Source organism: Balaenoptera borealis (assembly GCF_965194805.1).
Source record: "Balaenoptera borealis genome assembly, chromosome: 1".
NCBI lineage: Eukaryota > Metazoa > Chordata > Mammalia > Artiodactyla > Balaenopteridae > Balaenoptera > Balaenoptera borealis.
The window spans coordinates 113,258,017-113,281,358 of NC_138860.1; the positions used below are offsets into that span (position 1 = coordinate 113,258,017).

A 23,342-nucleotide genomic window follows, 5' to 3' on the forward strand; every position below is an offset into this window, starting at 1 on the left:
TAAAATAGATAGCTAGTGGGAAGCAGCCGCATGGCACAGGGAGATCAGGTTGGTGCTTTGTGTCCACCTAGAGGGGTGGATAGGGAGGGTGGGAGGGAGACGCAAGAGGGAGGAGATATGGGGATATATGTATATGTATAGCGCAGAAACTAACACACCATTGTAAAGCATTTATACTCCAATAAATATGTTAAAAAAATCATGAATTGCATAAAAAGACTAATTTGAAGTTTCAGCTTTAAAAAAAAAAGTACTTTAACACCATTTGTTTATATATAAGCATTAACTATGCTAATTAAAAATGGTTCTTAATTGGTACCTATTCATTAAAGCAGGTCTGGAAGGACCTCTGGTTAGGCACTCTTTGTTCTCAGTCTATCTGGAAAAGCAACCTTTCAACCAATGGAGATAGGGTGTCATGAACCCTGAGGGGTATGATTAATTCAGTCTTCTGTACCTGAAGCTCAATAAAACAAAAAAACTCCAAACTTACTATATTCTTAGAAGGGCCTTTGAACTGGTGCTTCCACAGGCCAACCTGAGCTCACTGCCTAAGTAAAAGTCTTTATTTTACAGGGTCCTCAGGGGAGCAGGGTTGCATGAAAAGGTCACTAGGTGTAAGTCTGGAGGCAGTTACAGTGCTAATTCCTTATTTTCTATTCTCTAGCAGATTCAGTAAAGTGATGATGGCATTCTTTCTTGCCTGCCAAATATGGCTCTCAAATATCCTTGTCATATATTTACAGATTTACTTGAAGAGCTGTGTTTTTTAAACAAATATTCAAATAATAAAATGTAAAATGATATAGGTCAGTAGTGTACTTCTGGGAAGGAGACAGGACTGGAGGCAGAAGTGAGGGGGGAATTTTGCTTTTTAAAATTATACATGCAATTCTGTACTGTTTAATTTTTACAAGCAACTTGTATTGCTTTTGTAATTTAAAAAATAATTGAAAGTTAAAAAAGAGGAAATCCTCAAGAGGGTCTCATTAGTAGTTCAGAATGAATTTCATTAATCATAACATTAAATCAATACCTATCTGAGCACTTGAGAGTATGTGAAGTAAGAAGTAAAGGGAGGAAGAGATGGAAAGTTGTGATTAAGGCAGGATCAGGGAGGGGACATTCTGATGGGCAGTTTTTTTTTTTGAGGGGCGGTAGTTCTTAAAAAGAGGCAAAAACTTGGGATAGTAGAAGAGGGCTTATGTATCTGGGAGCAAGGTCAGGATGCGGCAAAGCCAGACTTGAAAATTCACCTGCTTATCTGCACATGAGATGACTAAGGTATTGGCTGGGCTGAGGAGGGAAGTAGGATGAGGATATTTTCAAAGATCACTGCAGTAGTTTGGTTGAAGTACACTGCTACTTGCTGGGAAGAAACATCAGATGGGACATGCAGGATGGGATGGTCTAGATTTGAGTATGAAGCTGATAGCAGGGAGTTTCCTGGATTGTAAGAAACAGAACTAACTGTGGTAGCCTATAAAGGAAAAATAACAACAAAGATGGGCATGAAGTAACAAGAGTGAACAGGAAATGACTGGAGCAGCTGAGAACTACAGGATATTGTGTTCTACCATAGCAAGCTGAAGTCATCTGGAGGTCTCTACTTGATTTTTAAAATTTCCAATTTGAAAACAGAATCCAAATAGGCAACAAATGAAAAAAAACAAAAACAAACAACAACAACAAAAAACTAAAGTAAAACACAATTCAACTCACCACTGTGGTTAACAGCTGGTTCTAAATATGATGGTTAAACTTTCAAGGTCTTCATTCTGTAAGTGTAATTCTTCAAGCAGGGTGGTCAAAAACTGTGTAAACATTACATTTTCCTGAGAATGCTTCTGAATGCCAAGAATTGAGGTCAGTCTGAAACACCAAAAATATTAAATGCATATCCATGAAATTGGAAGGACTAAGGGGCTCCAGTCTCTAACATGGCAGAGGGGATTTTTGTGAGGATAATGAAGTCTCTCTGATTTAACAAAATTCCCAGAGAGAGAAGGCTTTACTAAAGCTGAAGAGAAATCTCAGGAAAAGACTGAAAAATCAAACATATTGTTACATAAGGAAAGAAGCCTAAAAGCCTTACTCCAAAACATGTTCTTCATTATGCCAGCAAAAACTACCAAAATTCTGCCCAGAAAAGAAAATTAACCACATGGTGAAAGGAGGTTGTGTAGAGAAGCTTAGAGGTGAGAACTGCTTTAAAAAACATAATTTATATCAACTGTTTAGATTATATCACCTGAAAAAAAAAGACAAAGAACAAGATTACCTTTTGGATGAAACCTTAACATTTTAATTTTTGTAACACTAAACAGATGAATTTCATCTTAAAAGGCACTTAATACAAACTTCACAAGGAACACAATGCTTTCTTCTCTAACCATTTCCAGTAAATATCCCTAAAGACTGATTACATATAATAGATTCTTTTTTTAAAAAACTTATTTATTTTATTTATTTATTTTTGGCTGTGTTTGGTCTTCGTTGCTGTGCATGGGCTTTCTCTAGTTGTGGCTAGCAGGGGCTACTCTTTGCTGCGGTGTGCGGGCTTCTTATTGCAGTGGCTTCTCTTGTTGTGGAGCACGGGCTCTAGGTGCATGGGCTTCAGTAGTTGTGGCACACAGGCTCAGTAGCTGTGGCCTGCGGGCTCTAGAGCACAGGCTCAGTAGTGTGGCGCACAGGCTTAGCTGCTCCGCAGCATGTGGGATCTTCCCGGACCAGGGCTTGAACCCATGTCCGCTGCATTGGCAGGTGGATTCTTAAGCACTGTGCCACCAGGGAAGTCCTATAATAGATTCTTAAAAGTAATTTTCATTGAATGTGATTAGTAAACATGATTTTAAAAAAGTGAAAAATATCTAATCACAAACTGTGCAGACTGTTCCTTTTCATAAGTTTTTGTATCTCCAGAGAGCATGCTTCACAGAGCCTTTGCAAGAACATTCTGGGAAGTTTTTTGGAAGAAAATTCTTTTTTCCCCAAATAGTCTATACTTCCCACACAAACCTCTTACAGATGCTTATTTAACCTTGGTCGTTGCCAGTGGGCACATCAAATATAAATAAAATAACTCTCTGATTTAAATCAATAATGCTCAAGAAATCAGAGCAGAACAATTCCACAGTAGTGAGTGTGGAATGAGAAATGTTATTTTCTGAGACAGATTTCTTCCTTGCTTATTAGCCATCTCATAGAGAAAGCAGAAATAAAAGGACAAATTTGTTAGAATTGTCCAAAGATGCCCTAGACTCTGAGGAGGTGGTAGATTCTCTATATTCCTGAAGGTATTTTAGCAAGAATTAGAGACTAGGTAACTCTAACAGTCCAGTGAAATCTAGAGTTCTACCCAAGAAAACCACTTATTCCTTCCCCACCTCTCCTCTATTTCTTTACAGCGAGCGGATGGAGTACCAGTTTCTCATATGAGCTTTGTCTGCAGGTATGCTCCAAAGGTAGTTTATACTTGAAAATAGGACTACCCAAGTCTTCTAATGCCAAGCTCAAGCTGGGTACTTGGGTGAACTTATAGGCAGTTGTGCCCAGCTTTTCCTGAGGCATTTTCCTGCAGAGAAAGTGGAACCCAGAAGTCAGCTCTGTTGGCTTTTCTCATACGTAGGTGATGTCAACATTAAAATATCAAGTTGCTGAAGACCAAAGATACTGGGGATGGGATAGCACTGGCTAAAAACAAGAAGTCAGAGCAGTCAGATCAGCTGTCATCTCCACAGAAATCTAGTTTTTGTTTTTTTTTTTTTTTTTTTAGTTTTTGAATTTTATTTTTTATACAGCAGGTTCTTATTAGTCATCAATTTTATACACATCAGTGTATACATGTCAATCCCAATCACCCAATTCAGCACACCACCATCCCCACCCCCCCGCGGTTTTCCCCCCTTGGTGTCCACACGTTTGTCCTCTACATCTGTGTCTCAACTTCTGCCCTGCAAACCGGTTCATCTGTACCATTTTTCTAGGTTCCACATACATGCGTTAATATATGATATTTGTTTTTCTCTTTCTGACTTACTTCAGAAAAACAACTGTAAGACTTTGTATGACAGTCTCTAGATCCATCCACGTCTCAACAAATGACTCAATTTCGTTCCTTTTTATGGCTGAGTAATATTCCATTGTATGTATGTACCACAACTTCTTTATCCATTCCTCTGTTGATGGGCATTTAGGTTGCTCCATGACCTGGCTACTGTAAAAAGTGCTGCAATGAACATTGGGGTGCATGTGTCTTTTTGAATTATGGTTTTCTCTGGGTATATGCCCAGTAGTGGGATTGCTGGATCATATGGTAATTCTATTTTTAGTTTTTTAAAGAACCTCCATACTGTTCTCCATAGTGGCTGTATCAATTTACATTCCCACCAGCAGTGCAAGAGGGTTCCCTTTTCTCCACACCCTCTCCAGCATTTGTTGTTTGTAGATTTTCTGATGATGCCCATTCTAACTGGTGTGAGGTGATACCTCATTGCAGTTTTGATTTGCATTTCTCTAATAATTAGTGATGTTGAGCAGCTTTTCATGTGCTTCTTGGCCATCTGTATGTCTTCTTTGGAGAAATGTCTATTTAGGTCTTCTGCCCATTTTTGGATTGGGTTGTTTTTTTAATATTGAGCTGCATGAGCTGTTTATATATTTTGGAGATTAATCCTTTGTCCGTTGATTCACTTGCAAATATTTTCTCCCATTCTGAGGGTTGTCTTTTCGTCTTGTTTATGGTTTCCTTTGCTATGCAAAAGCTTTGAAGTTTCATTAGGTCCTGTTTGTTTATTTTTGTTTTTATTTCCATTACTCTAGGAGGTGGATCAAAAAAGATCTTGCTGTGATTGATGTCAAAGAGTGTTCTTCCTATGTTTTCCACTAAGAGTTTTATAGTGTCCAGTCTTACATTTAGGTCTCGAATCCATTTTGAGTTTATTTTTGTGTATGGTGTTAGGGAGTGTTCTAATTTCATTCTTTTACATGTTGCTGTCCAGTTTTCCCAGCACCACTTATTGAAGAGGCTGTCTTTTCTCCATTGTATATCCTTGCCTCCTTTGTTATAGATTAGTTGACCATAGGTGTGTGGGTTTATCTCTAGGCTTTCTATCTTGTTCCACTGATCTATGTTTCTGTTTTTGTGCCAGTACCATATTGTCTTGATTACTGTAGCTTTATAGTATAGTCTGAAGTCAGGGAGTCTGATTCCTCCAGCTGTTTTTTTCCCTCAAGACAGCTTTGGCTATGCAGGGTCTTTTGTGTCTCCATACAAATTTTAAGATTTTTTTTGTTCTAGTTCCGTAAAAAACGCCATTGGTAATTTGATAGGGATTGCATTGAATCTGTAGATTGCTTTGGGTAGTATAGTCATTTTCACAATATTGATTCTTCCAATCCAAGACCATGGTATATCTCTCCATCTGTTGGTTTCATCTTTAATTTCTTTCATCAGTGTCTTATAGTTTTCTGCATACAGGTCTTTTGTCTCCCTAGGTAGGTTTATTCCTAGGTATTTTATTCTTTTTGTTGCAGTGGTAAATGGGAGTGTTTCCTTAATTTCTCTTTCAGATTTTTCATCATTAGTGTATAGGAATGCAAGAGATTTCTGTGCATTAATTTTGTATCCTGCAACTTTACCAAATTCATTGATTAGCTCTAGTAGTTTTCTGGTGGCATCTTTAGGATTCTCTATGTATAGTATCATGTCATCTGCAAACAGTGACAGTTTTACTTCTTCTTTCCCAATTTGTATTTCTTTTTCTTCAGATCAGCTGTCAGCTCCATAGAAATCTAGTTTTTGTGTGTTTTAAAGATGGTAAATACATGATATATCCAAAACAACTTCTCTGATTTTCAACAAGACTACTGTTCGGCTCATATATGAAAACAAAGTTTTCTCAATTACTTCTCAAAGTGCCATTAATATGTTTAAAATTTAACCCTCAAATTAGAAATAAATGGTGACTACTAGATTTCTCAACTTGTTTGCCTACATAAAAGCAGAAAATTAAAAGCATTATAGATAAAAAGTTTGTAAGAGAATTGGTCTATCAGTTACCCTAGTTAGAAAATATTTTGGGGGACTTCCCTGGAGGCGCAGTGGTTAAGAATCCACCTGCCAACGCAGGGGACATGGGTTTGAGCCCTGGTCCGGGAAGATCCCACATGCGGTGGAGCAACTAAGCCCGTGCACCACAACTACTGAGCCTGCGCTCTAGAGCCTGCGAGCCACGACTACTGAGCCCGCGTGCTGCAACTACTGAAGCCCGAGTACCTGGAGCCTGTGCTCCGAAACAAGAGAAGCCACTGCAATGAGAAGCCCGCGCACCACAACAAAGAGTAGCCCCCACTCCCCGCAACTAGAGAAAAGCCCACACGCAGCAACAAAGACCCAACAGAGCCAAAAATAAATAAATAAATTCATAAAGAAAAATTAGAGTTAACGAGAAACTTTAGCTAGGAGTGAAAAGAAAAAGGAAAGCAACAATGCAATCTCGCTCCTGAGCCCATGACAAATACGGTGAATCAATCATTCTTTTCTTAATGAGCTTGGACCTGTTTTGAGACTCCTCAAAATAGGGCTCTGAGCAACCACTTGTTATGATTTCTGGCAAGTTGAATATCAAAGCCTTAGGGTCTATCTATAAAGTAGGGCTAATAATACTTAAGTTCCTTAGAAGTTATTATTGCAAAAGTCAAGTAGGATACTGTAAACAGGTTTTAAAAAAATCAATTATAATAATGATTATAATACCATTTACCATGTGCTACCTTGGAGTTTTACTATGTACTTGTTCTAAGCATGAATTATCTCCTTTAACTGCACAATGATGCTGGGGGTATAGTGCTGTTCCCATTTTATGAGTGAGGAAAGAAAGGCACAAAAAATGGAAGTACCTTCCCCAAGGTCACAAAGATAGTAAGTGGCAGGTCAGGGCTTTGAACCCAGGCAACTTATCTCAAAAAGCCCATGCTCTTCGCTAATATGCAAGTTTTCATACTTTGTAGGCTATGGCTTTCATTCTTTGCAGGTTATAGAACACTATATAAATTTAATCTTTACTTGCCTGATTGATGTGTACTGTGCCCTCAATGAGCATGCAGAAGAAACAGAATGTTTTAAATTTGCTTTCGAGAACTAGAGGACTACAAATATAAAAATGGCTAGTAGCTGGCAGGCAGAAGGAAATGCTAACAGAGGAATCACGCAAGGTCTGGTGTCTGTTAGGAGACAGGAATAGCAGTTTGGGACCTGGGGATTTCTGCAGCAAGTCATCAAGCAGATAGATAGCAATCCTTAGGCATCTGGAGCCAGGATTTCCTGACTACTCTTAACACTTGAGCCCTAAGAGTTGTTGCATAATTATACTCCTGGAAAGTTAGCCAATGAGATTTCCTTTAACCTTATTTATTCCCTTGTGTTTCTCCTTCAATCTTTAACTGAAAAGACTTCTTCCCCATCCCCCAGTCCCTAACACAGAATGTAATGATCATAAGAAATATGTTAGCTTTCTAAAAATTTTAAGTTGACTTAAATCCTTTTTGGAATAAGCTGAGATATAAATAAATAAATACTCTAATAGTTCCTGTGCACCTCTAAACATTAGTAATCCAGTGGATTACTTTTGGGGAGTCATGTAAAAATTGTGGTTTTCCTTTTAACATATCCTCCCTAGAAACCAGGCTAATACAAAAAAAAAGGATGGTTTTGACAAGTTATAAAGTCATAATAATATGTCAAGAAAGACGCTAAACCCTGAAAATATAATAATTTTATGAATGATTCTTTCAAAAGAATTATGATTTGCTTCTATCTCCAAAGTAATTTACATTTAAAGTTGAATAAGGGCTATATATAATCTTTATGTTTTCCAGATTCCTTGACTCATCTACTTTAACATGTTTTATTACTTAATAGCAACTGGCTACCTGCCCACTCTACCAGACTGACTGCTTACTGGACATCTGCTGAATTTCCATGTCATCTCTGTAGCAAGAGGCTTCTGTGCCTATTTGCACAGATGAATCTGAGGCAAGATCATAACTTTTTATCAGACTGTTATGGTTTTGGTCAATGATAAGAGTTGGCTGTTGCCACTGCCAAAGATGCAACTAATAAACTGCAAGGATTCTTTTTAGGGTACATGCCACCCTAATGATAGGCATCATCGGCTGAATGGGGTGTGAGGACCTATCTGGGGTGTGAGGAGCACTGCACTGAGCTTGGAGACAGGGTTCTGTGCAGAATCTGCTTTTGTTAGCAGTGACCATGGAAGAGGGCTTTGGAAAGCACAAAGCACTATGCAACATAGTCTGTGTGTGCTTAGAACCAGGCCCAAGGACAAATGAACAAAGACTTATTACTGGAACTATTCTTTACATGGTCAATTATGGTCCCTTAATTGCCACATCTGAAAGCCTCTTCTAGAAAGTTCTTTTTCCAGCTGACTGCAGTATTTGATGTCCTCAATCACTTCCTCCTTTCCTAGAATTCTCCTTCTTTGGCTTTTCAGGAACTCTCTGTCACAGTTCTCCTCCTCCTACTGAATCTTTATGATCTCTCTTGTTGGCGTTTCTTTTTTTTTATCAGCCCATTAATAATGATAGGTCTTACCTATGATTTCATATTGACCCTCTTCTGCACTACATCCCATCTCATGGCTCTGATTATCAATGATTCAAATCTTTAACTTCTCTCTTGGGATTTTTCTCCACTTGGATGTCCAAAAGGTACCTCAAATACATTATGTTCAAACCTGAAATTCTGAGCTCTCATCTTCATCAAAACCTTCTAGTATTAGAAATCTCAGTCATCTTTAACTCTTAACCCTTAATGTTCTTTGTTCAGTCAGTTACCAAATCCTGCTGATTCTCCTCTGAGGTGCTTCTTGAATCCATTTCATCTCCCCCACTCTCACCGTCCCTGTCCTAATTCAGATGCATCATCTCCTGCTTGGACTACAGCTATAGCCTAAGTGGTCTCCCACTCCAGTCCAGTCTCCACATTGCCACCACAATCCTCTCTCACAGATATGATTAAGTCACTCTCTTGCTTTAATAACTACTTACAGGAGGAATCAAATTTCTTTGGGCCTTTTATTTTCCTTGTTTCTATCACATGAATATTTTCATAAATATTTCAAATAATATGAAAGTATATATTGTTAGTTGTATATATTTTTCGCACCAAGCAGAAAGGTGGAAGACTGGGATCACATTTTACTCATCCATCTTGTATTCCTCACAGGCTTGTTCTCTTAATACATAATTTGGTGAATGATTATAGAACTGAAACTGCTGCTACCCCATACTAGCACTTCTCAGTGTACTACAACAGGTCCTGGACAAACTATGGTCTGTGGGCCAAATCTGGCTTGCTGCTTTTGTAAATAATTTACTTTTGTAAATAATTTACTTTCGTAAATAAACTGAAAAACAGCCATGCCCATTTATTTATGTATTCTACAGCTGCTTTTTGTGCTACAACAGCAGAGTTGAGTAGTTGGAACTGTAGGGCCAGCAAAGCTGAAAATATTTATAATTTGGCCCTTTACAGAAAGTTTGCCAACTCTTATACTAGAAGATTATTATGTACCAACTTTAATTTAAAGTGAATAACTCAGTCACTAATATAATGTTTTATATACTATAAGTCTGATGATGGGAGTTATTAAAATAGGAGATGAGAAATCCAAAGGAACCACTTGGCTCTAGGATATTCAAGGTCTGGTCTGTGAAAGATCTCCTGTACACTGAATCACTTAAGTATGGAAGATGCTTAACAAAACCAAAAATATCTCACAAAATCTACCAGGTGGAGAGAGAACTTTCCCTGGCTGACTCCACTCCAGCCAAACTGACCAACCTTGCCTCAATTATGCCAAGGTTTAGTTTGTCCTCACTTAAGGGCTGGCTGTTTTCTTTCCTGGGGTGCTCTTCCCCCAGATCTCTACATGGTGTTCTCCTTCATGTAATTGTTTTGTTTAAATGTCACCTCTCCCACGTGAAATCTATCCTCACTTTCGCCCTCTCTACCTACCTACTTGTTTTATTTGTCTCATAGTCCTTACTATTATTTAGTTCTATTATTTGTTTGCTTGTTTACCGTCTATCTCTCATCCAAAAGAAGGTGAATGTCACGAGCACAATGACTCGTGTATTCACTGCATTCACTGTATCCCTCATGCCTGACACATTGTAAATGATCACTAATTAGTTGTTGAATGAAGAAATAGCTTAAGAGGTCACTAATTTATTGTGCTTACTGAAATACTTTTTCTTCTTCATAAAATGTTCCTCCTTTCATTTTTAGAGGAAGGAAGGGAGGAAACATGTTCTTGACTCCTCCTGCTCGCACGTAGTGGCATCTTCCTGCTAGAATATTTCAGAATATCTATCAGTGAGGTGAGATGAGCTTTAAATTCATCAGGTAGGCCAAGCATTAAATCAAGACCTATCACTTGTTCCTGCATTTCCCCTCCTCCCTTCCATGTGTCCTGAAACTCAGTGTTGGCCAAGAGTGAGTAGGGCTAAGTGCCACTGAGCAGGCTTGGTTTGTCGCTTAATTCACTCCAGTCCTGTAGAGGAAACTGTGGAGCAAGGGGCTGGCCCTTGAGTGGTTGCTTGGTGCCTTCCTCTGGAGCAAAAGTACTTTAGCCTCACAGGTTAAATGTGAAAGGAAAGGAAATTCCTTTCACTCTAAAGGAGATGACACTTGGCCAAAAGGAAGAGCACTTTAGGATTTCTACAATCCAACTAATACCGGTCTTTCTTTCTGTGTATTTCTGGCTGTTACTACTGTTTTTGAATGGGGTGTGTTCTTATTCTTTCTAGATCAATGAAAGTAACAGAATGTAGCCACAAAATGAGGACTCAGTTGTTTTTGGAATCTATACTCCCTTTTAGTCTCCTCCCATTAAGAGTTAAAAGATCTAAGAAGAGACTCAAGATCCTTTCTTGATGTAGTGATTGGGACCCTTTACACAAGACAGTTAATAAACTACCTCCATGATTGTGAAGGAGGGAGATTCTATACCTCTATGTGTAGCATGCTGCAACGGTTAACGCATTTTAAATCCTGGACATTGTTCCTCGTATATAATCTAAATGGCCCTTGCAGAATTTTTTGGGGGCCAGCTCTTAAAAGTTATTCCTTCATATTCTTGAAAATGGTTCTCAATTCCAAGTCCTTTTAATCTTTCCTAATAGATGCCATCTAACTGCTCCTTATTCAGATTGGTGTTATTCCCTATGTCCCCCACTTATAGCTTCTCATTTTCCTAAAATGCAATGTCCCAGAATATAAATATTTTTTAAATTCATTACTTCAAAACATAGAACAATATACCTTCAGAGAAAGATATCATGATGTAAAATCTTTCACATCTAAGTTATCTTTGAAGTACAATCTCAGAATCTTATCAACCTTCTCCCCTTTTTTGTTAGAGTCCCTAGGCTCCTCCTTTCCTTTTAATCCTTTATCTGTGTATGCTAATCACTTACCTGTTTACCCTTTTAATTAAAGAACAACTTCCACCCTGTTATATATTGAAAGGGACTCAAACCTCTGTTCCAGTCCTACAACTTCTAATAGTGAATATCAAAGAAAACTACAATAAACTGGGCCCAAATAACTACTCTACTTAAATAATATAGTAATATACCATAGTTGGTATTTAACAATGTGCTTTATGTAGGAAATACCTTTAAAATAATCAACAGAAATTGTGATTGGCAGTGAGTAAGAACAAAATATTTTTATGTTTCAATTTATTTCCTTCATGTACTTTTAAATATGAATAAAAACCTCTAAAGGTGACACTAAAAGGATGGTTTACCACAAAAAGTCTGTATCCTGGAGAATATAATATGACAAAAATGACATAACTTGCAGATGTATAAATCACAAACAAGAGAGGAAACTTCTCATGAAAACTCCACTGATTCAAATCTCTATTCTGAAAAGAAAGGGAGCCTTCTATAACCAGTTCTTTACCATATGGTAAATGGCATGACGACAAAAGCAAAAAAAGCCAAGTGTCAAACTGCATCTTATTGATAAGACCTTTATTTAGCTGACTGCTCCACATATGCTACACATCAAAAGGAGAGATTGGAAGTCAGGTTAGGACAGGTACCCTCCATTTGTTATTACTGAGCTATCAAACAACATCTGGTTAACAGGAATTATTATACACAGAAGTAAGAGGAGTTTCAAAGTTTGACAACTGAAACAAGAGATTTTTTAATTAAAAGTGGCCTTTTTATAAATCTTTATATCCAAGGATTCAGAGCTGTACAAACTCTTGATTAAGGCTCAGAAGAAAGTTACCTATGATTTTGTGAGTCACTGGTTTGTTTCACATCAACAGAGAAAGCTATATAAAGAGTTAAAGTTGTGGTTTACTGAAGAAGTGGAGCTAAACAACTGATGGGTCTCTAGGTTATCCATCTCCTGTAGTGCATTAAAAGTCAGTAATGAACTTGGATATTTAAATGGTCTTCCCATTGTGGTCCGTATTGCTTTGATCACTGCATTCATTCCCATTGGGGAATATATAGTGCGACTCTTGGAACACTGGAAATCACAGCATGGTCTGATTTATCGTTTCCTGAATAATCTGGGTAATATGGGTGAAGATCACATCAGGCATTTGCCTTAAATGATATAGCACAGACATCCCTTAACCTGACCGTCAACACTAAGCAGCAGTAACTCTCATTGTTTCCTAAGGGTTTATTACTGATTTCCAAACTTGAACAATCAAACTGGTAGGCTGCTGTAAAATGACACTGAACAACACTCCTCATATTCAATATAATCTTAAGTGAAGAAAATGCTGTGAGAATGTCTATATGAATAAATGTCACCAGAAAGCATGCTTCTCTATGGTTTGGGGTTGGAGGAAAGGATAGGAAGTGAAAAGCCACACTTTTCTGTACCTATCAGATTTGAGAAATTACTGGGTTCCTACAGAGTTCTGTTGCAGTAGGGAAACCTGTTCTGCTGATTACCACGCATAAAGGTGATAAATATGCAAACCGCTAAAAGATAATGCTGGGCTTAAAAGAAATTTTTTTAACACTCACTCTCTCATCCTTCAGAACTTAGGGCTGGGAAGGAGGAGTATTTCTGTTAAAAAGAAGTACTTTCAATGTTTACATGCACAGGCACTATGCTTGTTACTTTACCAGTGAAAACAGAACAGATATTACAATACCTGACACTTCAGGGGCTTAGAATCAAACAAAACCGAAAGTCTTCTGGGATAGATGAGGCATCTTTATTAATATTGGCCTGAGTAACTGAAAAATCTGAAAGATGAGGTTTAACTGCACAGTCTTCTTTGATGAGGCTATACCACTTAATTTCCTCAAGTGTGATTAGTCTCAACAACCCAGCTAGTTTCCTTTTGACAGCGCAAGTATCAGAGGCTTTGGACAGGGTAAGGGATTTATCCAGGATCACACTGGTTAAGAACAGTGCTGAAAATGGACACCTTTATCACAAGGGTATCTTGCTTATCTATGAAGTCTCGATATTCCTTCATGCACTGCAGTAACAATTGTCACTTTACCCATACTTTGTATTCTTCAAAAAAATGAGTTGGGATTTTCCCTCCTTCTCTACATGAAGAAGTGCAAAATGATAACCTCTGTCTGTGAAAACATACACTCAAAACTGAAACAAAGGAGAGCTGTGACCAGTAAGTAATGCAAAGGGTCAGAATGTCATCTATTTTCAGAAATTTGAGGGCTCACACAAACCCAAGGCATTTTCTAAAACGTCTCTTTAAGATATAAAAAAAATTTTTAGTATAAACTTTCAAAAGGGATTTCATCTGTATATTCAGGGCTCATATTTATATAACTCTTTTTCCACCTTACATGTTTCTTACTGGGGAGAAGGCAGAAGAAGATTCAACTCTGTCAGTGATTCTCTAAAAATATTTGTCTAATCTGTGGCCCCTGGCCTCCTCCCTGAAGTAACACAATAGCCCCGGGGGCACAGGGAAAGAACCAAAAAAGTCAACCTGTGGAAGAGCTTTTCCTTTTCCATAAAATAACATGGACTGGGCCACGTGCAGAGATAACTCCTTCATGGCACTTTCCTAAGCTGCTCTTGATGTTGTTTTTCAGTAAACAGTTTGACAAGGAAACAAATGCCAAGAGGTCAGAGCTCAGTTTAAAATTCAGATACTTTAAAATGGGTGGTGGGTGGCTTTCTAAATTAGAGCAAATTGTTTACTTTGAAGAACACCAGTTCTTTTTCCCAGTTACTCCTTTTGTGGCAGGATCTCAACCACTGAGTCAAACATAAGAAGCTACAGTGATTTCCAAGTTTGTAAAAAGAAATTTTTCTTGATGAAACTAACTTGTTGATCTTCAACCTTTCTGTGAAGTTACAGCAAGTGTTAACTCCAAAGTGAGACTCCAGTGACTTTCTTAAGGTCACGTAGTCAGTAAGAGATGAGCAAATAACCCCAGAAGTACTCCCACGGGTCGACACTTCTAACCACTATACCACACAAGCTCACATGTCTGATTCATTTTAAGAACTGAGTAGACCTTATGATTTCAAAGGCCCACTTGTATATGCTCTTCAAATAATTTTTGAAATCTGTCATTACAAAATAAAACATGCTAATGAAAACAGACAATTCTATTGTTTCTAATTAATTCATCCTTTCTGTGACAGCCAAGAAGCATCTTCCAACATCATCAACTAATGAAGACTTTAGAAGAAGGTTAAGACATGCCTCTCAGCAAGCAAATCCTGGCAGACATAGTTAAATTAACTGATTTAGCATATCTTTATCTAGCACACTAATAATTGCACTAGAATTAAGGATAGTGGTTGTCAATTCTGTCTGCACAAATTACAGTTGCGGAACTTAAAAATACATATGTCCAGCCTCCACCCTAGAACAGTCAATCAAAATCTTTGGATCAGGTATTTGTAACTTTTATTTTATTTATTTATTTTTGGCCACACGGCGAGGCTTGCGGGTTCTTAGTTCCCCAACCAGGGACTGAACCCACGCCCTCGGCAGTGAAAGAGTGGGATCCTAACCACTGGACCGCCAGGGAATTCCCAAGTATTAGTAATTTTTAAAAGCTCCCTATGTGATTCTAATGGACAACCAGTGTTTAGAACCACTGTTAAATTTTTGAATTGAGATAATCTGTGCAGTTCTGATCATTTGTTATACTTGTTAACTACACTGCTGGACAAAACTGAATAGCAAAGGAAATGAGATCTCTATATAAATACCTATGTAACAAAGCAGAAGGTAATACAGTCCAAAAGAAAGGTCTCACCTACAGAAATTTGTACAAGGAAGATATTATTTGTACCCCTGGGGGGTTAAGAAAGACTTCTAAGGAGGTAGTGACATTTGAAGTGGGTCTTGAATGCTAGGACCCACGAACATGAAAAGGAAAGGCATTTTAAGCAGAGTCCACAAAGATACAAGCTAACAGAGATGCTTGTAGGGGAAAAGAGTCAGTGGATACAATGTAAGGACACAAAAGAGAAATAGTTGGGTAGGCAGGTTGGGGCCACTTAAGGAAGGCCTTGAATTTCAAGCAAAATTACATGATAAGAAATGGGGTATTAGAAGGTTTCTGAACAAAGGCCTGCCCTGATCAGAACTGAGCTTTAGTGAGATTACTCTGGTAGCTGGAGGAAGCATGGACTACTTGAGGGAAGAGACACATGGCAAGAGACGTGTTTAAGAAGGCTATAATTGCAGCAGTCTAGGCAAGTAATGAAAGCCTGATGTGGGTTGGTAGCAGCAGGAAAGGAGAAAAACAATTGGGTAAGAGAAGTTAGGAAGGAAGGCTTTAGCAATTGATTAGATATGGGAGATAAGGGCAAAGGAAGCACCAAAGCCAAGTCAAACTTCAATTCTGGGTAATTAGGAAGATGGAAATGCCACCAAAGGAAAAGAAAGGGAAGATCAGCTCAGTCCCAGATTTCTGAGTGTGAATTGCTTGAGGGATATCAAATGGAGATGCTCCCCCACCCCCATAAAATTTTGGTTTGCAACCTAGGAGAAATGTCAGAGCTGAAGACACAACTTTGCGGGGAGGAACAAAAGAAACATTTCATTAGGACAACCAATTTTCTTCCTAAGATAACTCCATTACCCTTTACCAGTTATATCTGTCCTGATTTCTTGAACTAATCTTTCACCAGCACTCTTCTGAATCTCTTGCATCCTTGTCTTAGCTTTCCTATTCATCAAAACTACAACTAAGTAGTGCTACAACCTGCTTTCTCCACACCTACAACAGGATGGCTGAAAACTACTGGAGGATAGGAAAGTGGCAGGAAAAAGGGAACTTCGAAGACTGATACAACTACAAACCCATGATCTCTGGCTTCAGCTGGGTAACTTGTCAATTTTCTCTGGCACTTGGTTAGGTCCTTTTCCAGATACTCTCAATGACTGTTACCTCTTTTATTCACGCCCTACTCAACCATCATCTCTTCACTCTTAGAACACATCATATCTTACTTGAAGTTGTCAGGCGTAATTTAAAAATCTCCCTTCTAGGGACTTCCCTGGTGGTGCAGTGGGTCAGAATCCGCCTGCCAATGCAGGGGACACGGATTTGAGCCCTGGTCCGGGAAGATCCACATGCCACGGAGCAACTAAGCCCATGTGCCACAACTACTGAGCCTGCGCTCTAGAACCCATGCTCCGCAACAAGAGAAGCCACCACAATGAGAAGCCCGCTCACCACAACGAAGAGTAGTCCCCGCTCGCTGCAACTAGAGAAAGTCCACGCATAGCAACGAAGACCCAACACGGCCATACATACATACATAAATACATAAATAAATATCTCCCTTCTACTTACACACTTACCTATAGCCACATTACTCTTCACTTATTTTCTTCCTGCCCCAGAAGATGTATCTCTCTCCTGTTCAAGCTACTGCTGCCTGTAACCATGATCCCACTTCTTTGTACCTCCTCTGGGACCCTGTTCCACCATGCATGTCTACCCCCCAACCCTGCCCTCAGCTTCAGATTCTTTTTGTTTTTTAACTGGCTCCTTCTCCATACCCTACAAACATGCTTAAGTCTCTTTTCTCCAAAACAAATTGTTGCAGTTCAATTTCTTTCCTACTCTTATCAGTTTTCTCAAAAGAGAAACCTATATTTGCTGACTCCACTTCCTCATGTTAACCTGGGATACTGGGGTTCATATAGTCCTTCAAATTATATAAAAAGGTTTTTTTGTTTTTTTTTCTTCCAAATGTGTATTTTTTTTTTCCTTTGGGGAAAGAATACATAACTTTATTCCTACTTTCAACGTATAACCATATCTCTCAATCTGTAATGTGTGCTGTAGAGGATTAGTGGCATTTAGTTTTACACAGTTTGAGGAATTCTGGAGCATGTGAAAGTTGTATAAGTGTTAGTGTTTTGGATGAGCAACATACTTCTCTGCACTGAAACCACAGGAATACTAGTTATAACCTGGCAGTTGCATATTCTTAAAAAACATTTTTGCAGTGTGGCTGATTTGTCACTCATTGAAATTAAAAACCTCCATGTGACAGACAACATCATAATGTGGGGCCTGAAAAACTCATTGGAAAGAAAATCAGTAAATAAATAAAACTGTGAAATTGTACAGACAATTCAGTTACTATAATGTGATTTCACCTCCACAGAAATTACAGGTGTTCAAGCAGTTTCCTGAGTACTTTTGCTCCAATGGAATTTTCAGTATTAAGCTTTATGTATTTTGATATGTTTTGTCTTTTAAGGCAGAGTATACCTGAGCTGTACTAAAATGACAAAGAGCCAACTCTCAGACTGCTCCCTGAAAGTGGATATGGGATGACACAAACAGCAATAGTGAGAACTAGATAACAGCAAGCCTCGTTTTACCCTTTGGCCTTTATAATCTGCTCTAAAACTTTGTAAAAATATTTAAACCAGGAGTAAATCGGAAGTATTTTAGTTTTGCCTTCAGGAACCATATGACTTTACTGTTAACTAGAACTATAAGAATGAGAAAAGTCAGAGGCAGGAAAAATATTAAAAAGGTGTTAAGTCTCTATAATACACAATCTAAATGGAAGTGTTTAAAGACAACAGAGAAAAAACACACTAGGTGATTTGGTTCTTGAATTTAACAAGCACTCAATATGCCTAGGAATAATAATTTTTTTTCCTTATAATTTTCATGCAAGTTTGCAAGACTAGTTAGTAAAATACATTCAGTAAGACTAGTTAAAGGAAGAGTTTGCCTCTAGAGTGAAATTTTCCATTAAGACCCATTAATATTTGATAAACGCTTCCAATTCAACGAACAAATACCAACATGTAAAACATTTAAAGAATTCTCCAGAATTGTGTCTGTGATGCATCAGATAAATAAAAGATTTAGTGCCATATCTACATACTTGGTGATTAACTGCTGTATAATCAATTCTTCTATTTATCAGTCCATAGAATATGAAAGAGTAAGTCCATGGAAATCAGAGAAAAGCAGTATTTGAAATATAGTTTTAAAATCAAAGACATTTAAAAAAATTAAAATGCTTACTAATTTTATAATTATATGAATTAAAAGATAATTTCCCAGTTACATCTAGTTTTGTTTTTCATTAATTCTATTAAAGATTTTATAAATATCTATTTGCAAAAAAGCAATGCTAGATGTGGTTAAAAGCAGCAGTCATTTTTAGGCTAGTCACATCCTTATCAGACAATATCCACCCTGGAAAATACGAATCATTACCAAGACAAAGGTTACTGTCCTTCTTTTTACTCATGATAGTAAGCAACTATTTGTTTTTTTCCTGTGCAATTTTACCAGTGCTACCAATTCTATTTTGAAGTTCATAACACCAACAATAATTTATCCAAGTTTTTCCTGTCCATTCATTCGATTTATTCTACAAATATTCACTTAGTGCTTACTAAATGCCAGATTGAGTGCCAGATTTAGGGAGACAAAAGTAATCTAGACAATGTCCTTGGCTGCATGGAGATTATGTTTTGGTAAGAAAACAGTTTCAAATTTGCCTCACTTACTGTAGACATCTTTCCTGGTTTAGTATTGTTTACACACTGTCCAAACACAATTTTTGGATGAATGGAAAGTCTCTTATTCTCATGTAGAAACTGTGTGTGTGTGTGTGTATGTATGTGTGTGTATATGTGTGTATTTTTTTGTGAAGTACATGTATATGTCCCTAAGACTGATTTGTGGATTATAAAAGATGAGAAGGCAGGTAAAAATCATAAATCTGAAAAAAAAAAGTTAGACACCAGAATTAAACACAGTAGCTATACAGGTCAAACTTAGAAATGCTGCCCTAAATTAATTCTAAAGCAGATCACTAACCTGTGGTGGAGGGGGATAAACTAGAACAAGTAATGAAATGATAACACTAATATGAGTTTTTGGAAGGAGAAACATACAAGATTTGGTCCATTCACTTTTGAAATTAAGTACAGGAGGCAAAATGTTACCAAACAACACTGACATTCAAGGCAAGGAGGGAGAAACATGTGGGGGAAAGTGGGTAAGGGAGGTGGGTGACAGGGATCAGGGAAGAAAAAATAATCGGCAAATATGCCTTTGATGACATTCCCAGTTTCTTCATGGAACACATCCCATCAGTTACACTGTCTTTTTAGTACTCCCAACCCTGCCTGTATGACTTCTCCTTCCCCTTTGCTGCCAATATGCTCAAGCCTCCACTATCCTGAGAAGTCTTCTGAAGATTTACCATGTCCTATTGGATTATAATCCCTCTCTTCTTTCCTTTTATGCCAACCATATGAAGAGTGGTCAACATTTGCTATGTCTAGTATCTTCACAACTGTCTACTAGAGCAGCCTTTGCAATCTGGTCTCCACTATCATTCTACGGAAACTGCTTCCTTGAAGGTCACCCACAACTGTGGTTGCCCAAACCATAGCCTTTGTTCAGCCCTTGTCTTTGTTCAGCAGAGGATAGCTGCCTGGTTCTCAGGAAGGTAGTTACTACCTCTTTCTTGAACCTCAAACCTGCTTTGGATTCCTTGACAGTGTTCTGATTGTACACATACCTTTCTAAGGTACACTGGGCAGTGGCTAGTGCACACATTTTGAAATCAAAATCCCAGCTGTGACCTTGGACAAAGTGCTTGTCTTCCCATGGTCTGTTTCTTTCTCTGGGAAGTGGGACACTACCACTGACCTCACTGAATTGTGAGGATCAAATGAAATAATGTAGGTAAAGAGTCTAGCATGTGTGAGTTGGTGTTCCAAAAAACAAATGTTTGTTCCTCCCCTCTTTCTGCCTTTTTCTGTACTCCTCAGGCAACCTTGGCATAGATGCAGCTGTTCCACAGATTCTCTTTTCTCTGCACTTAATACCCTCTACCTCTGCCTCTCACCCATCTCAATAATGACTCTAAAATCTGAGTCTATGATTTTTCTTACCACTCTTTAGCTTCAATTCCACATTTTCAACTCCTACTGGGGAACTGCCCAACTGGATAATCTGCCTTAACCTTGAATCTCCCTGAACAGGAACAGTCTCAGTGCTTGGAGAACAGGTATTAAACCAAATGCAGTATCTCCTTCAATTAGTTCCTCATACTCTCTTCCCTAAAAGAACCACTATTTTTCCCAGTTATCTGTCTTAATTTTGTGAAATCATGTTTGGCTCCCTTTACCCCCACTGCTAAACTTTGTAGATTCTGGTGCTGTAATGTCTCTTGTCGTCTGTCTCTCCCATTTCATTTTCATTGTAATCATTTTAGTTCACTGTCTCAGTGCTCGCTGGTTAACTAGGCTGTTACTAGTGGAGGCCTTGAGAAAATCAATTTCATAAATGCTGTGGGCAAGAGCCAGAATGCAAGGGATTAATGAAAAGCACAGGAATCACTGACAGCAGACTAGCTCTTCAAGCAGTTTGGCAAATGAAAGGATGATAGTCTGGGGGGTCAGTGAAGTTACGGACAAAGGATAGGTTTTTTTTTTTTTTCTGTTTTGTTTTTTAAACTTTAAAGATGAATAAGCACTTGAAGGCAGGAGGGAAGAAGTCAACAAAAAGCTAGAAATGATAGCTTCCTAAATAATCATTCATTCATTGCCAGGTATTTATTGTAAATCTATGATGTTCTAGGCACGATGCTGAAGTGCTGGCTATATAATGGTGAGTAAAATCAGACATAGAACCTGCCCCTAAAATCTTCAAGTTGAGAGAGACAGACATTAATCAAGTAATCATACAACTAAATATAAAACTGAAAACAGGGCAAGTGCTAGGAAAGATAAGTACATGGTGTTATGATAGCGTATTATAAAGATACTTGATCTAGTCAGGGAAGTCCACGAAACGTTTCTTGAGGAAGAAACACTTCCTCAAGTTCTGAGAGATGAAGGGGAATTAACCAAAGGAAGAGGGGAGGGAAGAACATTTTGGATATAGAGAACAACCTGTGTCCTATGCTGAGGGAGAGTATGATGAGAAGGGCTGGAAAGAAGGTCAGATTAGTAGGAATGGGAGAACAAGGTAGGGTGATGTGAGATGAGGCTGGAGAAGAAGGGGCTGGATGACGCAGGGCCATGTAGGCCACAATAAGAGCAACTGGAAGCCTTTGAAGGACTGGCACAAGGTGGAAGACAGGATCAGATGCAACTCCAGCAAGACTGATCTTCCTAAAACACTGGCTTCATGATGGTACTCTCTGCTCAAAACTTAAATGACTTTCACTGTCCACTAAAATAACTTTCCTTGCCATTAAAAGGTTCTATCTTTACAATACACCCAACTTCCCAACCACTCTTTCCAGTTATCTTATACTCTTCACTACATCTCTTCTTTATGCTTTTTTCATTACACAGGTACTTCCTAGAATGCTCGCATCCTTTCATTTCTATTTCTTGAAACACTTTCTATCTTTTGGGCCCATCACAAATCCCACTTCTGTGAAACCTTTTTTGATCTCCCTAGCAGAGCTCTTTTGCTTCTCTGAACCCCCAAACAGTTTGTGTTTCTTTCTTGCCATTTAATAATACATTCAACTTTTTACTGCAGTCACCTGTGCACATATCTATCTCCCCCTTTCCTCCACCTCCGGTAGTCTTCCAGGGCAGGATCTTTGTTTAATCTTTGTATCCCCCACAAGGCCTAAGATACAGTCTTACCCGTAGCAGCTGCTCAATAAACATTCGTTGGTTAGTTTAAAGTCAGATTTCTAATATTTGAAAACTTTTCCATTATTGTATAGTCAGCCTCTACACTGATTTACAGTTATGATGCTACAGCAAAGTGTGAGTCTCATCCTTTCCTGGTATAATGTGGGCTCTACTTATGCTGGTTTTAGTGGCATGATATTAAAAACATTAAAAAAAAGTGCAAATAAACTCTTTAGAAGGAAAATCAGGGCTATAGGCAAGGTAGCTTATTATTCCTTTAGCTAACAATCTACTATCTCCAAGACGAAACTCAGATTACTCCAACATACCTAGTTCAAAGAAATTATATCAATGAATGGTTGGGATCTTTTCATCAATAAAAGAAAAAAAAGTTATTCTAGAACTACTTTAAAAATTTTCCTTGGGGCTTCCCTGGTGGTGCAGTGGTTAAGAATCCGCCTGCCAATGCAGGGGACACAGGTTCGAGCCCTGGTCCGGGAAGATCCCACATGCTGCAGAGCAACTAAGCCCGTGCGCCACAACTGCTGAGCCTGCGCTCTAGAGCCCGTGTGCTACGACTACTGAAGCCCGCATGCCTAGAGCCTGTGCTCTGCAACGAGAATCCACTGCAATGAGAAGCCTGCGCGCCGCAACGAAGAGTAGCCCCTGCTCACCACAACTAGAGAAAGCCCATGGGCAGCAACGAGGACCCAATGCAGCCAAAAATAAAAAATAAATTAAAAACAAAAATTTCCTTAAATGTGATCTGAACAAAGAATCAGAAATTCTGACATAAAACATCAGGTTTCTAGATGTCCCTATTTGTTAAGACTTATTCCCAGAATAAAATGTAAAGAATAATATGGAAAAAAAAAAAGAAAAAGAAAAAAAAAGAATGATATGGAAGCGGGGGAGAAAAGATCCATGGTTATAGTGAGGATTCTGTAAGAAAATGAGTTCTAAAGCATAATTTTACATTAAAAAAATCAACTTACACATTTTACTTTGCTCTTCACCACCTTTAGTATTTATACTGCTGAGGTACTAAATCACTTCACTGTTTCCTTAAATATCCAGGGCAGGTCCCTCATCTTTGATGTGGAGAGCAATATAATGTCAGCTAGGTCTGTAGTAGAAAGACAGTTAAGGAATCTTGGGGGGTGTTCAACCCAT

The 23,342-nt window shown here is 38.3% G+C and overlaps 1 protein-coding gene and 1 long non-coding RNA gene across 10 annotated transcripts in view; one reads left to right on the forward strand and one right to left on the reverse strand.

Annotated features, from left to right (window-relative positions):
• LOC309626369 overlaps positions 1-23,342 on the forward strand; it is a 135,142-nt gene that overhangs the window by 60,559 nt on the left and 51,241 nt on the right. The window lies entirely within an intron of this gene.
• The window catches only part of RPAP2 (RNA polymerase II associated protein 2), a gene marked incomplete at its 5' end in the record, with an annotated part of 89,729 nt that overhangs the window by 7,153 nt on the left and 59,234 nt on the right, over positions 1-23,342 (reverse strand). For 2 of the 7 annotated variants that reach the window (XR_014242375.1, XR_014242376.1), the window contains 2 exons: positions 1,257-1,480; positions 1,723-1,872. The exons of 1 other annotated variant lie outside the window; for it this stretch is intronic. Coding sequence is in view for 4 of the 6 variants with exons in the window: in XM_082384356.1 (XP_082240482.1) it covers positions 1,731-1,872 (142 nt within the window). Of the gene's footprint in view, positions 1-1,256; positions 1,481-1,722; positions 1,873-2,232; positions 2,252-3,748; positions 23,296-23,342 lie in introns of those variants that run through there. 4 more of the 7 variants (XM_082384356.1, XM_082384352.1, XM_082384355.1 and 1 more) reach the window with 3 other exon arrangements.